This window comes from Taeniopygia guttata, chromosome 30 (assembly GCF_048771995.1).
Source record: "Taeniopygia guttata chromosome 30, bTaeGut7.mat, whole genome shotgun sequence".
Classification (NCBI taxonomy): Eukaryota; Metazoa; Chordata; class Aves; order Passeriformes; family Estrildidae; genus Taeniopygia; species Taeniopygia guttata.
In genome coordinates, this window is record NC_133055.1 from 1193299 (window position 1) to 1207498 (window position 14200).

General features: G+C 52.6%; 1 protein-coding gene across 1 annotated transcript in view; it reads left to right on the plus strand.

Annotated features, from left to right (window-relative positions):
- DNMT1 (DNA methyltransferase 1) overlaps positions 1-14200 on the plus strand; it is a 45255-nt gene that overhangs the window by 21344 nt on the left and 9711 nt on the right. Inside the window, exons 22-27 of the mRNA XM_072919913.1 lie at positions 1176-1397; positions 6084-6276; positions 6622-6712; positions 9301-9432; positions 10968-11250; positions 13276-13417. Coding sequence (XP_072776014.1) covers positions 1176-1397; positions 6084-6276; positions 6622-6712; positions 9301-9432; positions 10968-11250; positions 13276-13417 — 1063 coding nt within the window. The remainder of the gene's footprint in view (positions 1-1175; positions 1398-6083; positions 6277-6621; positions 6713-9300; positions 9433-10967; positions 11251-13275; positions 13418-14200) is intronic.

A 14200-nucleotide genomic window follows, 5' to 3' on the forward strand; every position in this document is an offset into this window, starting at 1 on the left:
TTGCAAATCTTCACCCAACTTTTGGTGGAAAAATTGGAATTATGGAATTATAGAACCAATTAAGGTTAGGAGATGCCTCCAAGATCCCTCAATTCCAAATCTTCACCCAAATTTTGGTGAATAAATTGGAATTATGGAATTATAGAACCAATTAAGGTTAGGAGACCCCACCAAGATCCCTGAATTCCAAATCTTCACCCAACTTTTGGTGGAAAAATTGGAATTAATGAATTATAGAACCAGTTAAGGTTAGGAGATGCCTCCAAGATCCCTGAATTCCAAATCTTCACCCAACTTTTGATGGAAAAATTGGAATTATGGAATTATAGAACCAATTAAGGTTAGGAGACCCCTCCAAGATCCCTCAATTCCAAATCTTCACCCAACTTTTGGTGGAAAAATTGGAATCAAGGCTGGACAACCCCTCCAAGATCCCTGAATTCCAAATCTTCACCCAAATTTTGGTGGAAAAATTGGAATTATGGAATTATAGAACCAATTAAGGTTAGGAGACGCCTCCAAGATCCCTCAATTCCAAATCTTCACCCAACATTTGGTGAATAAATTGGAATTAATGAATTATAGAACCAATTAAGGTTAGGAGACCCCTCCAAGATCCCTGAATTCCAAATCTTCACCCAAATTTTGACAAAAAAATTGGAATCAAGGCTGGACAACCCCTCCAAGATCTCTGAATTCCAAATCTTCACCCAAATTTTGGTGGAAAAATTGGAATTAATGAATTATAGAACCAATTAAGGTTAGGAGATGCCTCCAAGATCCCTCAATTGCAAATCTTCACCCAAATTTTGGTGAATAAATTGGAATTAATGCATTATAGAACCAATTAAGGTTTGGAGACCCCACCAAGATCCCTGAATCCCAAATCTTCACCCAACTTTTGGTGAACATTAATGAGTTATAGAACCAATTAAGGTTAGGAGACCCCACCAAGATCCCTCAATTCCAAATCTTCACCCAACTTTTGACAAAAAAATTGGAATCAAGGCTGGACAACCCCTCCAAGATCCCTGAATTCCAAATCTTCACCCAACTTTCGTTGGACAAATCCAACTCAGGGCTGGAAAACTCCTCCAAGACCCCCCCAGCTCCACCCTCCACCGCCCCAAGCTCCCCATCCCGACGTTTTCGGGACTTTTTGCCGATTCTCGCAGCGTGAAGCCGGCCAGCCCGGCCAAGAGGCCCAAGAAGGAGGCGGTGGACGAGGAGCTGCACCCCGAGCACTACCGGAAATACTCGGAGTACATCAAGGGCAGCAACCTGGACGCGCCCGACCCGTTCCGCGTGGGCCGCATCAAGAGCATCTTCTGCAGCCTGCGCGGCAACGGCAAACCCAACGAGGCCGACATCAAGCTCGGCATCTACAAGTTCTACAGGTGCCAGATTTGGGGCTTTTTGGGGTGGTTTTGGTGGGCTGGGAAGGTTTGGAGTTAGTGGTGAGAGCGGGGTTTGATCTGGTGGTTCAAACCTTTGGAGGTTCTTGGTTGACTTCCCACCTTGTTGGACCTTCCCGGTTTGAAAAACGTGCCCAAAACTGGGAGGATTGTCCCAAACTTGGTGAGGCTGGTTGGTCTCAAAATCGGGAATTTTGTCCCCAAATCCATGAGGGTTTTTGGCCTCAAAATCAGGAATTTTGTCCCCAAATCCATGAGGCTGGTTGGCCTCAAAATCGGGAATTTCGTCCTCAAATCCATGAGGCTGGATGGCCTCAAAATCAGGAATTTTGTCCTCAAATCCATGAGGCTGGTTAGCCTCAAAATCGGGAATTTTGTCCCCAAATCCATGAGGCTGGTTGGCCTCAAAATTGTGAATTTTGTCCCCAAATCCATGAGGCTGGTTGGCCTCAAAATCGGGAATTTCGTCCCCAAATCCATGAGGCTGGTTGGCCTCAAAATCGGGAATTTTGTCCCCAAATCCATGAGGCTGGTTGGCCTCAAAATCGGGAATTTTTGCCCCAAATCCACGAGGCTGGTTGGCCTCAAAATCAGGAATTTTGTCCCCAAATCCACGAGGCTAGTTGGCCTCAAAATCAGGAATTTTGTCCCCAAATCCATGAGGCTGGTTGGCCTCAAAATCGGGAATTTTGTCCCCAAATCCATGAGGCTGGTTGGCCTCAAAATCGGGAATTTTGTCCCCAAATCCATGAGGGTTTTTGGCCTCAAAATCGGGAATTTTGTCCCCAGATCCATGAGGCTGGTTGGCCTCAAAATCGGGAATTTTGTCCCCAAATCCATGAGGCTGGTTGGCCTCAAAATCGGGAATTTTGTCCCCAAATCCATGAGGCTGGTTGGCCTCAAAATCGGGAATTTTGTCCCCAAATCCATGAGGCTGGTTGGCCTCAAAATCGGGAATTTCGTCCCCAAATCCATGAGGCTGGTTGGCCTCAAAATCGGGAATTTTGTCCCCAAATCCATGAGGCTGGTTGGCCTCAAAATCGGGAATTTTGTCCCCAAATCCATGAGGGTTTTTGGCCTCAAAATCGGGAATTTTGTCCCCAAATCCATGAGGCTGGTTGGCCTCAAAATCGGGAATTTTGTCCCCAAATCCATGAGGCTGGTTGGCCTCAAAATCGGGAATTTTGTCCCCAAATCCATGAGGCTGGTTGGCCTCAAAATCGGGAATTTTGTTCCCAAATCCATGAGGCTGGTTGGCCTCAAAATCGGGAATTTTGTCCCCAAATCCATGAGGCTGGTTGGCCTCAAAATCGGGAATTTTGTCCCCAAATCCATGAGGCTGGTTGGCCTCAAAATCGGGAATTTTGTCCCCAAATCCATGAGGCTGGTTGGCGTCAAAATCGGGAATTTTGTCCCCAAATCCATGAGGCTGGTTGGCCTCAAAATCGGGAATTTTGTCCCCAAATCCATGAGGCTGGTTGGCCTCAAAATTGGGAATTTTGTCCCCAAATCCATGAGGCTGGTTGGCCTCAAAATCGGGAATTTTGTCCCCAAATCCATGAGGCTGGCTGGCCTCAAAATCGGGAATTTTGCCCCAAATCCATGAGGCTGGTTGGCCTCAAAATCGGGAATTTTGTCCCCAAATCCATGAGGGTTTTTGGCCTCAAAATCGGGAATTTTGTCCCCAAATCCATGAGGCTGGTTGGCCTCAAAATCGGGAATTTTGTCCTCAAATCCATGAGGCTGGTTGGCCTCAAAATCGGGAATTTTGTCCCCAAATCCGTGAGGCTGGTTGGCCTCAAAATTGGGAATTTTGTCCCCAAATCCATGAGGCTGGTTGGCCTCAAAATCGGGAATTTCGTCCCCAAATCCATGAGGCTGGTTGGCCTCAAAATCGGGAATTTTGTCCCCAAATCCATGAGGCTGGCTGGCCTCAAAATCGGGAATTTTGTCCCCAAATCCATGAGGGTTTTTGGCCTCAAAATCGGGAATTTTGTCCCCAAATCCATGAGGGTTTTTGGCCTCAAAATCGGGAATTTTGCCCCAAATCCATGAGGCTGGCTGGCCTCAAAATCGGGAATTTTGTCCCCAAATCCATGAGGCTGGTTGGCCTCAAAATCGGGAATTTTGTCCCCAAATCCATGAGGCTGGTTGGCCTCAAAATCGGGAATTTTGTCCCCAAATCCATGAGGCTGGTTGGCCTCAAAATCGGGAATTTTGTCCCCAAATCCATGAGGCTGGTTGGCCTCAAAATCGGGAATTTTGTCCCCAAATCCATGAGGCTGGTTGGCCTCCAAATCGGGAATTTTGTCCCCAAATCCATGAGGCTGGTTGGCCTCAAAATCGGGAATTTTGTCCCCAAATCCATGAGGCTGGTTGGCCTCAAAATCGGGAATTTTGTCCCCAAATCCATGAGGCTGGTTGGCCTCAAAATCGGGAATTTTGCCCCAAATCCATGAGGCTGGTTGGCCTCAAAATCGGGAATTTTGCCCCAAATCCATGAGGCTGGTTGGCCTCAAAATCGGGAATTTTGTCCCCAAATCCATGAGGCTGGTTTGCCTCAAAATCGGGAATTTTGTCCCCAAATCCATGAGGCTGGTTGGCCTCAAAATCGGGAATTTTGTCCCCAAATCCATGAGGCTGGTTGGCCTCAAAATCGGGAATTTTGTCCCCAAATCCATGAGCCTGGTTGGCCTCAAAATCGGGAATTTTGTCCCCAAATCCATGAGGGTTTTTGGCCTCAAAATCGGGAATTTTGTCCCCAAATCCATGAGGCTGGTTGGCCTCAAAATCGGGAATTTTGTCCCCAAATCCATGAGCCTGGTTGGCCTCAAAATCGGGAATTTTGTCCCCAAATCCATGAGGCTGGTTGGCCTCAAAATCGGGAATTTTGTCCCCAAATCCATGAGGCTGGTTGGCCTCAAAATCAGGAATTTTGTCCCCAAATCCATGAGGCTGGTTGGCCTCAAAATTGTGAATTTTGCCCCAAATCCATGAGGCTGGTTGGCCTCAAATTCGGGAATTTTGTCCCCAAATCCATGAGGCTGGTTGGCCTCAAAATCGGGAATTTCATCCCCAAATCCATGAGGCTGGTTGGCCTCAAAATCGGGAATTTTGTCCCCAAATCCATGAGGCTGGTTGGCCTCAAAATCGGGAATTTTGTCCCCAAATCCATGAGGGTTTTTGGCCTCAAAATCGGGAATTTTGTCCCCAAATCCATGAGGCTGGCTGGCCTCAAAATCGGGAATTTTTTCCCCAAATCCATGAGGCTGGCTGGCCTCAAAATCGGGAATTTTTTCCCCAAATCCATGAGGCTGGCTGGCCTCAAAATCGGGAATTTTGTCCCCAAATCCATGAGGCTGGTTGGCCTCAAAATCGGGAATTTTGTCCCCAAATCCATGAGGCTGGTTGGCCTCAAAATCGGGAATTTTGTCCCCAAATCCATGAGGCTGGTTGGCCTCAAAATCGGGAATTTTGTCCCCAAATTTAGGTATTTTGGGACATTTTTTGGCTGTCCTGGGATATCTTGAGATGTCTTTGGAATTCTTTGGATTTCTTTGGGTATTTTTGGGTATTTTTAGGTATTTTGGGACATTTTTTGGATGTCCTGGGATATCTTGAGATGTCTTTGGACTTCTTTGGATTTCTTTGGGTATTTTTTGGTATTTTTGGGTATTTTGGGACATTTTTGGATGTCCTGAGATGTCTTTGGACTTCTTTGGATTTCTTTGGGTATTTTTGGGTATTTTTAGGTATTTTGGGACATTTTTGGATGTCCTGGGATGTCTTTGGACTTCTTTGGACTTCTTTGGGTATTTTTGGGTATTTTTAGGTATTTTGGGACATTTTTTGATGTCCTGAGATGTCTTTGGACTTCTTTGGGTTTCTTTGGGTATTTTTGGGCATTTTTAGGTATTTTGGGACATTTTTGGATGTCCTGAGATGTCTTTGAACTTCTTTGGGTATTTTTGGGTATTTTTAGGTATTTTGGGACATTTTTTGATGTCCTGGTATGTCTTGAGATATCTTTGGATTTTTTTGGGTATTTTTGGGTATTTTTGGGTATCTTTGAGTATTTTGGGACATTTTTGGCTGTCCTGGGATATCTTGAGATGTCTTTGGACTTCTTTGGATTTCTTTGGGTATTTTTGGGTATTTTTGGGTATTTTTAGGTAATTTTGGGACACTTTTGGATGTCCTGGGATATCTTGAGATGTCTTTGGCTTCTTTGGATTTCTTTGGGTATTTTTGGGTATTTTTAGGTATTTTGGGACATTTTTTGGATGTCCTGAGATGTCTTTGGATTTCTTTGGGTATTTTTAAGTATTTTTAGGTATTTTGGGACATTTTTGGATGTCCTGAGATGTCTTTGGACTTCTTTGGATTTCTTTGGGTATTTTTGGGTATTTTTAGGTATTTTGGGACACTTTTGGCTGTCCTGGGGTATCTTGAGATATCTTTGTGTTTCTCTGGCTGTCGTGGGAGGTCTTTGGACATCTTGGGACACTTTTGGCCATCTCTGCGTGCCCCAAACTCCCTTCAAACCCCTTTTCCCTCAACCCACTCCCCATCCCACCCAAAATCCCTTCTCCAAGCCCCAACCCCACCAAGAAGAGGACCCACCTGGGTTTTTTTCCCAAATCCCGGCGTTTTTACGGGGATTTCCAGGCCGGAGAACACGCACAAGTCCACCAAGGCCAGCTACCACGCCGACATCAACCTCCTCTACTGGAGCGACGAGGAGACCACCGTGGAGTTCCGGGCGGTGCAGGGCCGCTGCTCCGTGGTCTACGGCGAGGACCTGACCGAGAGCATCCAGGACTACTCGGCCGGTGGCCTGGACCGCTTCTACTTCCTGGAGGTGAGGGCAGGGACGAGGTTCCTCCAGGCTGGAGGAGTCTGGAGACACCAGGGATGGAGAAAATTTGGGTTCTTCATGGAGGAATTGGATTTGGGGCCAGTTCCGAGATTTTGGGGAGCAAATCTGGGTTTTGAAGGATCTGGGTGAGTTCCTGGAGGTCTGGAATTGTCCTTGGAGGATCTGAACGGGTTCCTGGGGACTCTGCGTGTGTCCCTGGGGTTCTGCTGCCGCGGAGTCACGGAACCATTCCCCGATTCCAACGGGATTTTGGCAATCCCGGGGCCGTTCCCAAGTGGAAAAGCTCCGAAATCCCAAATCTTGGGGATTTTTGGGGTTTTTTTCCAGGCCTACAACGCCAAAACCAAAAGCTTTGAGGATCCTCCCAACCACGCCCGGAGCGCCGGGAACAAAGGGAAGGGGAAGGGGAAAGGGAAAGGTGAGGCGGGAAAAGGTGGAAAAGGGCTGGAAAAAGGGTGGAAAATGGGGTGGAAAAGGGTGGAAAAGGGCTGGAAAAAGGGTGGAAAATGGGGTGAAAAAAAGGGTGGAAAAGGGCTGGAAAAAGGGTGGAAAATGGGGTGGAAAAGGGCTGGAAAAAGGGTGGAAAATGGGGTGAAAAGTAGGTGGAAAAAGGGTGGAAAATGGGGTGAAAAGGGCTGGGAAAAGGGTGGAAAATGGGGTGAAAAGTAGGTGGAAAAGGGCTGGAAAAAGGGTGGAAAATGGGGTGAAAAGGGCTGGAAAAAGGGTGGAAAATGGGGTGAAAAGTAGGTGGAAAATGGGTAAAAAAAGGTGGGAAAGGGATGGGAAAAGGGGCAGGGAAGGGTGGGAAAAAAGCAGGAAAAAGGGCAGAAAAAAGGGCGGAAAATGGGTAAAAAAGGGCGGAAAATGGGTAAAAAAGGGCAGGAAATGGGTAAAAAAGGGCGGAAAATGGGTAAAAAAGGGGTGGAAAATGGGTAAAGAAGGTCAGAAAATGGGGGTAAAAAATGGGTAAAAAACGGGTGGAAAGTTGGTAAAAAAAAAGGGCAGAAAATGCGTAAAAAAGGGGTGGAAAATGGGTAAAAAAGGGGTGGAAAATGGGTAAAAAGGGGTGGAAAATGGGTAAAAAAGGGGTGGAAAATGGGGCAGAAAATGGGTAAAAAAAGGGCGGAAAATGAGTAAAAAAGGGGTGGAAAATGGGTAAAGAAGGGCAGAAAATGGGTAAAAAGGGGTGGAAAATGGGTAAAAAAGGGGTGGAAAATGGGTAAAAAAGGAGTGGAAAATGGGTAAAAAGGGGTGGAAAATGGGTAAAGAAGGGCGGAAAATGGGGGTAAAAAAGGGCGGAAAATGGGTAAAAAGGGGTGGAGAATGGGTAAAAAAAGGGCGGAAAATGGGTAAAAAAGGGGTAAAAAATGGGTAAAAAGGGGTGGAAAATGGGTAAAAAAGGGGTGGAAAATGGGTAAAGAAGGGCAGAAAATGGGTAAAAAAGGAGTGGAAAATGGGTAAAAAGTGGTGGGAAATGGGTAAAAAGGGGTGGAAAATGGATAAAAAAAGGGGTGGAAAATGGGTAAAGAAGGGCGGAAAATGGGTAAAAAAGGGGTGGAAAATGGGTAAAAAGGGGTGGGAAATGGGTAAAAAAGGGGTGGCAAATGGGTAAAAAGTCAGAAATTGGGCAAAAAAAGGGCAGAAAATGGGTAAAAAAGGAGTGGAAAATGGGTAAAAAAGGGGCGGAAAATGGGTAAAAAAGGGGTGGAAAATGGGTAAAGAAGGGCAGAAAATGGGGGTAAAAAAGGGCGGAAAATGGGTAAAAAAGGGTTGGAAAATGGGTAAAAAGGGGTGGAAAATGGGTAAAAAGGGGCGGAAAATGGGTAAAGAAGGGCAGAAAATGGGGGTAAAAAAGGGCGGAAAATGGGTAAAAAGGGGCAGAAAATGGGTAAAAAGGGGTGGAAAATGGGTAAAGAAGGGCAGAAAATCGGTGAAAAAAGGGCAGAAAGTGGATAAAAAAGTGTTCCAAAAGGGTCTGGGAGGTGCTGGCCTGGCAGAGGCAGCAGGAGGAGGAGGAGCAGGGCAGGAGGAGGAGGAAGGGCAGGGCAGGAGGAGGAGGAGGAGGAAGGGCAGGGCAGGAGGAGGAGGAAGGGCAGGGCAGGAGGAGGAGGAAGGGCAGGGCAGGAGGAGGAGGAAGGGCAGGGCAGGAGGAGGAGGAGGAGCAGGGCAGGAGGAGGAGGAAGGGCAGGGCAGGAGGAGGAGGAAGGGCAGGGCAGCAGGAGGATGAGGAGCAGGGCAGGAGGAGGAGGAAGGGCGGGCACTGAGCCGGGCTGGCAGAGGCAGGAGGAGGAGGAGGAGCAGGGCAGGAGGAGGAGGAAGGGCAGGGCAGGAGGAGGAGGAAGGGCAGGGCAGGAGGAGGAGGAAGGGCAGGGCAGGAGGAGGAGGAGGAGCAGGGCAGGAGGAGGAGGAAGGGCAGGGCAGGAGGAGGAGGAGGAGCAGGGCAGGAGGAGGATGAGGAGCAGGGCAGGAGGAGGAGGAGCAGGGCAGGAGGAGGAGGAAGAGCAGGGCAGGAGGAGGATGAGGAGCAGGGCAGCAAGAGGAGGAAGGGCGGGCACTGAGCAGCGCTGGCAGAGGCAGGAGGAGGAGGAGGAGCAGGGCAGGAGGAGGAGGAGGAGGAGCAGGGCAGGAGGAGGATGAGGAGCAGGGCAGGAGGAGGAGGAGGAGCAGGGCAGCAGGAGGAGGAGGAGCAGGGCAGGAGGAGGAGCAGGGCAGGAGGAGGAGGAGCAGGGCAGCAGGAGGAGGAGGAGCAGGGCAGGAGGAGGAGGAGGAGCAGGGCAGGAGGAGGAAGGGCAGGGCAGGAGGAGGAGGAAGGGCAGGGCAGGAGGAGGAGGAGCAGGGCAGCAGGAGGAGGAGGAGCAGGGCAGGAGGAGGAGGAGGAGCAGGGCAGCAGGAGGAGGAGGAGCAGGGCAGCAGGAGGAGGATGAGGAGCAGGGCACCAGGAGGATGAGGAGCAGGGCAGGAGGAGGAGGAAGGGCGGGCACTGAGCCCTGCCGGTGGCTTTGGCAGGGAAGGGCAAAGGGAAGGCGGCGGGCACGGAGCAGAGCGAGCAGGAGCCGGCCCAGCTGCAGGTGCCCAAGCTGAGGACGCTGGACGTGTTCTCCGGCTGTGGGGGCCTCTCCGAGGGCTTCCACCAGGCAGGTGAGGTCCACCTGCTGGAAGGAGCCGTGGAAGGGCCGTGGGGGTCGGCAAAATCGGCTGGACGTTGGCAGTGCCCGGTCCTGGCTGTGCCCACCCGGCTCTGGTCATTCCCAGTGCCCAGCCCTGACCATTCCCAGTGTCCATCCCTGGCCATTCCCACCCAGCCCTGACCATTCCCAGTGTCCAGTCCTGACCATTCCCAGTGTCCAGTCCTGACCATTCCCACCCAGCCCTGACCATTCCCAGTGTCCAGCCCTGACCATTCCCAGTGCCCATCTCTGACCATTCCCAGTGCCCAGCCCTGACCATTCCCAGTGTCCATTCCCAGTGCCCATTCCCAGTCCCCATTCCCAGTGCCCATTCCCAGTGCCCATTCCCAGTGCCCATTCCCAGTGCCCATTCCCAGTGCCCATTCCCAGTGCCCATTCCCATTCCCCATTCCCAGTGCCCATTCCCAGTGCCCATTCCCAGTTCCCATTCCCAGTGCCCATTCCCAGTGCCCATTCCCAGTTCCCATTCCCAGTGCCCATTCCCAGTGCCCATTCCCAGTTCCCATTCCCAGTCCCCATTCCCAGTCCCCATTCCCAGTGCCCATTCCCAGTGCCCATTCCCAGTGCCCATTCCCAGTGCCCATTCCCAGTTCCCATTCCCAGTTCCCATTCCCAGTGCCCATTCCCAGTGCCCATTCCCAGTTCCCATTCCCAGTTCCCATTCCCAGTCCCCATTCCCAGTTCCCATTCCCAGTCCCCATTCCCAGTGCCCATTCCCAGTGCCCATTCCCAGTGCCCATTCCCAGTGCCCATTCCCAGTTCCCATTCCCAGTGCCCATTCCCAGTTCCCATTCCCAGTGCCCATTCCCAGTGCTCATTCCCAGTTCCCATTCCCAGTCCCCATTCCCAGTGCCCATTCCCAGTGCCCATTCCCAGTTCCCATTCCCAGTTCCCATTCCCAGTTCCCATCCCGCAGGGGTCTCGGAGACGCTCTGGGCCGTGGAGATGTGGGAGCCGGCGGCGCAGGCGTTCCCAGTGCCCATTCCCAGTGCCCATTCCCAGTGCCCATTCCCAGTGCCCATTCCCAGTGCCCATTCCCAGTGCCCATTCCCAGTCCCCATTCCCAGTGCCCATTCCCCATTCCCAGTGCCCATTCCCAGTGCCCATTCCCAGTGCCCATTCCCAGTTCCCACTCCTGGTGCCCATTCCCAGTTCCCATTCCCAGTGCCCATTCCCAGTTCCCACTCCTGGTGCCCACCCCTGACCCCTGGCCGTGCCCGCAGGGGTCTCGGAGACGCTCTGGGCCGTGGAGATGTGGGAGCCGGCGGCGCAGGCGTTCCCAGTTCCCATTCCCAGTGCCCATTCCCAGTGCCCATTCCCAGTGCCCATTCCCATTTCCCATTCCCAGTTCCCATTCCCAGTGCCCATTCCCAGTGCCCATTCCCAGTGCCCATTCCCATTTCCCATTCCCAGTTCCCATTCCCAGTGCCCATTCCCAGTGCCCATTCCCAGTTCCCAGTTCCCATTCCCAGTCCCATTCCGCAGGGGTCTCGGAGACGCTCTGGGCCGTGGAGATGTGGGAGCCGGCGGCGCAGGCGTTCCGGCTCAACAACCCCGGCACCACCGTGTTCACCGAGGACTGCAACGTGCTCCTCAAGCTGGTCATGGCGGGCGAGAAGACCAACTCGCTGGGCCAGAAGCTGCCCCAGAAGGGCGACGTGGAGATGCTCTGTGGTGGCCCCCCGTGCCAGGGCTTCAGCGGCATGAACCGCTTCAACTCCCGCACCTACTCCAAGTTCAAGAACTCCCTGGTGGTCTCCTTCCTCAGGTGGGTGTGGAGGGGACTTCTGGGAGGTGGGACCCCACCTGGTGTCCCCTGGTGGGGTTGGAGGGGACTTCTGGGAGGTGGGACCCCACCTGATGTCCCCTGGTGGGGTTGGAGGGGAATTTGGGAGGTGAGACCCCACCTGGTGTCCCCTTGTGGGGTTGGAGGGGATTTTTGGGGTGAGAACCCACCTGGTCTCCCCTTGTGGGGTTGAGGGGGATTTTTGGGAGGTGGGACCCACCTGGTGTCCCCTTGGTGGGGTTGGAGGGGACTTCTGGGAGGTGAGACCCCACCTGGTGTCCCCTCGTGGGGTTGGAGGGGATTTTTGGGCGGTGAGATCCCACCTGATGTCCTCTGGTGGGTGTGGAGGGGACTTCTGGGAGGTGAGACCCCATCTGGTGTCCCCTCGTGGGGTTGGAGGGGATTTTTGGGAGGTGGGACCCCACCTGGTGTCTCCCCTCGTGGGTGTGGAGGGGATTTTTGGGAGGTGAGACCCCACCTGGTGTCTCCCTTGGTGGGGTTGGAGGGGATTTTTGGGGTGAGAACCCCACCTGGTGTCTCCCCTCGTGGGTGTGGAGGGGACTTCTGGGAGGTGGGACCCCACCTGGTGTCCCCTGGTGGGTGTGGAGGGGATTTTTGGGGTGAGGGAGGAGATTTTTGGGGTGAGAACCCACCTGATGTCCCCTCGTGGGTGTGGAGGGGATTTTTGGGAGGTGAGACCCCACCTGGTGTCTCCCCTCGTGGGGTTGGAGGGGATTTTTGGGGTGAGAACCCCTCTGGTCTCCCCTGGTGGGTGTGGAGGGGATTTTTGGGAGGTGAGACCCCATCTGGTGTCCCCTGGTGGGTGTGGAGGTGGTTTTTGGGGTGAAGGAGGAGATTTTTGGGGGAAGTCTCCATCCAGTGTCCTCTGGTGGGTGTGGAGGGGTTTTTTGGGGGTGGTGGAGGGGATTTTTGGGGTGAGAACCCCTCTGGTCTCCCCTCGTGGGTGTGGAGAGGATTTTTGGGAGGTGAGATCCCATCTGGTGTCCTCCGGTGGGTGTGGAGGGGATTTTTTAAGATGTTGGAGAGGATTTTTGGGGTGAGACCCCACCCGGTGTCCCCTGGTGGGTGTGGAGAGGATTTTTTGGGATGTTGGAGAGGATTTTTGAGGTGAGATCCCGTCTGGTGTCCTCTGGTGGGTGTGGAGGGGATTTTTGGGAGGTGAGACCCCACCTGATGTCCCCTGGTGGGTGTGGAGGGGATTTTTTGGGATGTTGGAGAGGATTTTTGGGGTGAGACCCCATCCGGTGTCCCCTGGTGGGTGTGGAGAGGATTTTTTGGGATGTTGGAGAGGATTTTTGGGGTGAGACCCCATCGGGTGTCTCTTGGTGGGTGTGGAGGTGGTTTTTGGGATGTTGGAGAGGATTTTTGGGGTGAGATCCCATCGGGTGTCCCCTGGTGGGTGTGGAAAGGATTTTTTGGGATGTTGGAGAGGATTTTTGGGGTTGGAGACCCCATCAGGTGTCCCCTGGTGGGTGTGGAGAGGATTTTTTGGGATGTTGGAGAGGATTTTTGAGGTGAGACCCCACCCGGTGTCCCCTGGTGGGTGTGGAGAGGATTTTTTGGGATGTTGGAGAGGATTTTTGAGGTGAGACCCCACCCGGTGTGCCCTGGTGGGGTTGGAGAGGATTTTTTGGGATGTTGGAGAGGATTTTTGGGGTCAGACCCCATCCCGGTGTCCCCTGGTGGGTGTGGAGGGGATTTTTTGGGATGTTGGAGAGGATTTTTGGGGTGAGACCCCATCCGGTGTCCCCTGGTGGGGTTGGAGGGGATTTTTGGGGATGTTGGAGAGGATTTTTGGGGTGAGATCCCATCTGGTGTCTCTTGGTGGGTGTGGAGGTGGTTTTTGGGATGTTGGAGAGGATTTTTGGGGTGAGACCCCATCGGGTGTCCCCTGGTGGGTGTGGAGAGGATTTTTTGGGATGTTGGAGAGGATTTTTGGGGTGAGACCCCACCCGGTGTCCCCTGGCCACGCCGCTGTCCCCGCAGTTACTGCGATTATTACCGGCCGCGCTTCTTCCTGCTGGAGAACGTCCGGAATTTCGTGTCCTTCAAGAGGTCCATGGTGCTGAAGCTGACCCTGCGCTGCCTGGTGCGCATGGGCTACCAGTGCACCTTCGGGGTGCTCCAGGTGGGCTCTCCAGGGCTGCTTTTGGGGGGAAAAAACCCTTTTTTGGCACCCCAAGAAATGGTGGTGGTGTCGCTCCTTGGGGATGTTCCCAGAGGAGCTGTGGGTTGGGAATTGGCCCATTCCCAGTTGGTTCTTCAAAGGGGGAATTGTCCCCTCGGGTGGCTCTGGGGACATTCCCAGTGGGGACAGGTTCTCCATTGTCCCCTCGGGTGGCTCTGGGGACATTCCCAGAGGGGACAGGTTCTCCAAAGGGGAATTGTCCCCTTGGGTGGCTCTGGGGACATTCCCAGAGGGGACAGGTTCTCCAAAAGGGAATTGTCCCCTCGGGTGGCTCTGGGGACATTCCCAGAGGGGACAGGTTCTCCAAAGGGGGAATTGTCCCCTCGGGTGGCTCTGGGGACATTCCCAGTGGGGACAGGTTCTCCAAAGGGGAATTGTCCCCTTGGGTGGCTCTGGGGACATTCCCAGTGGGGACAGGTTCTCCAAAAGGGAATTGTCCCCTTGGGTGGCTCTGGGGACATTCCCAGAGGGGACAGGTTCTCCATTGTCCCCTCGGGTGGCTCTGGGGACATTCCCAGTGGGGACAGGTTCTCCAAAGGGGGAATTGTCCCCTCGGGTGGCTCTGGGGACATTCCCATCTCCATGAAGTCTCCACATGGCCATGGCCACCACAGTTCTGTCAGGAATTGTCCCCTCCAGAGGCGGAGCTGTCCCCTGGGGTGGCTTTGGGGACATTCCCAGAGGGGACAGGTTCTCCAAAGGAAGAATTGATTCCTTGAGTGG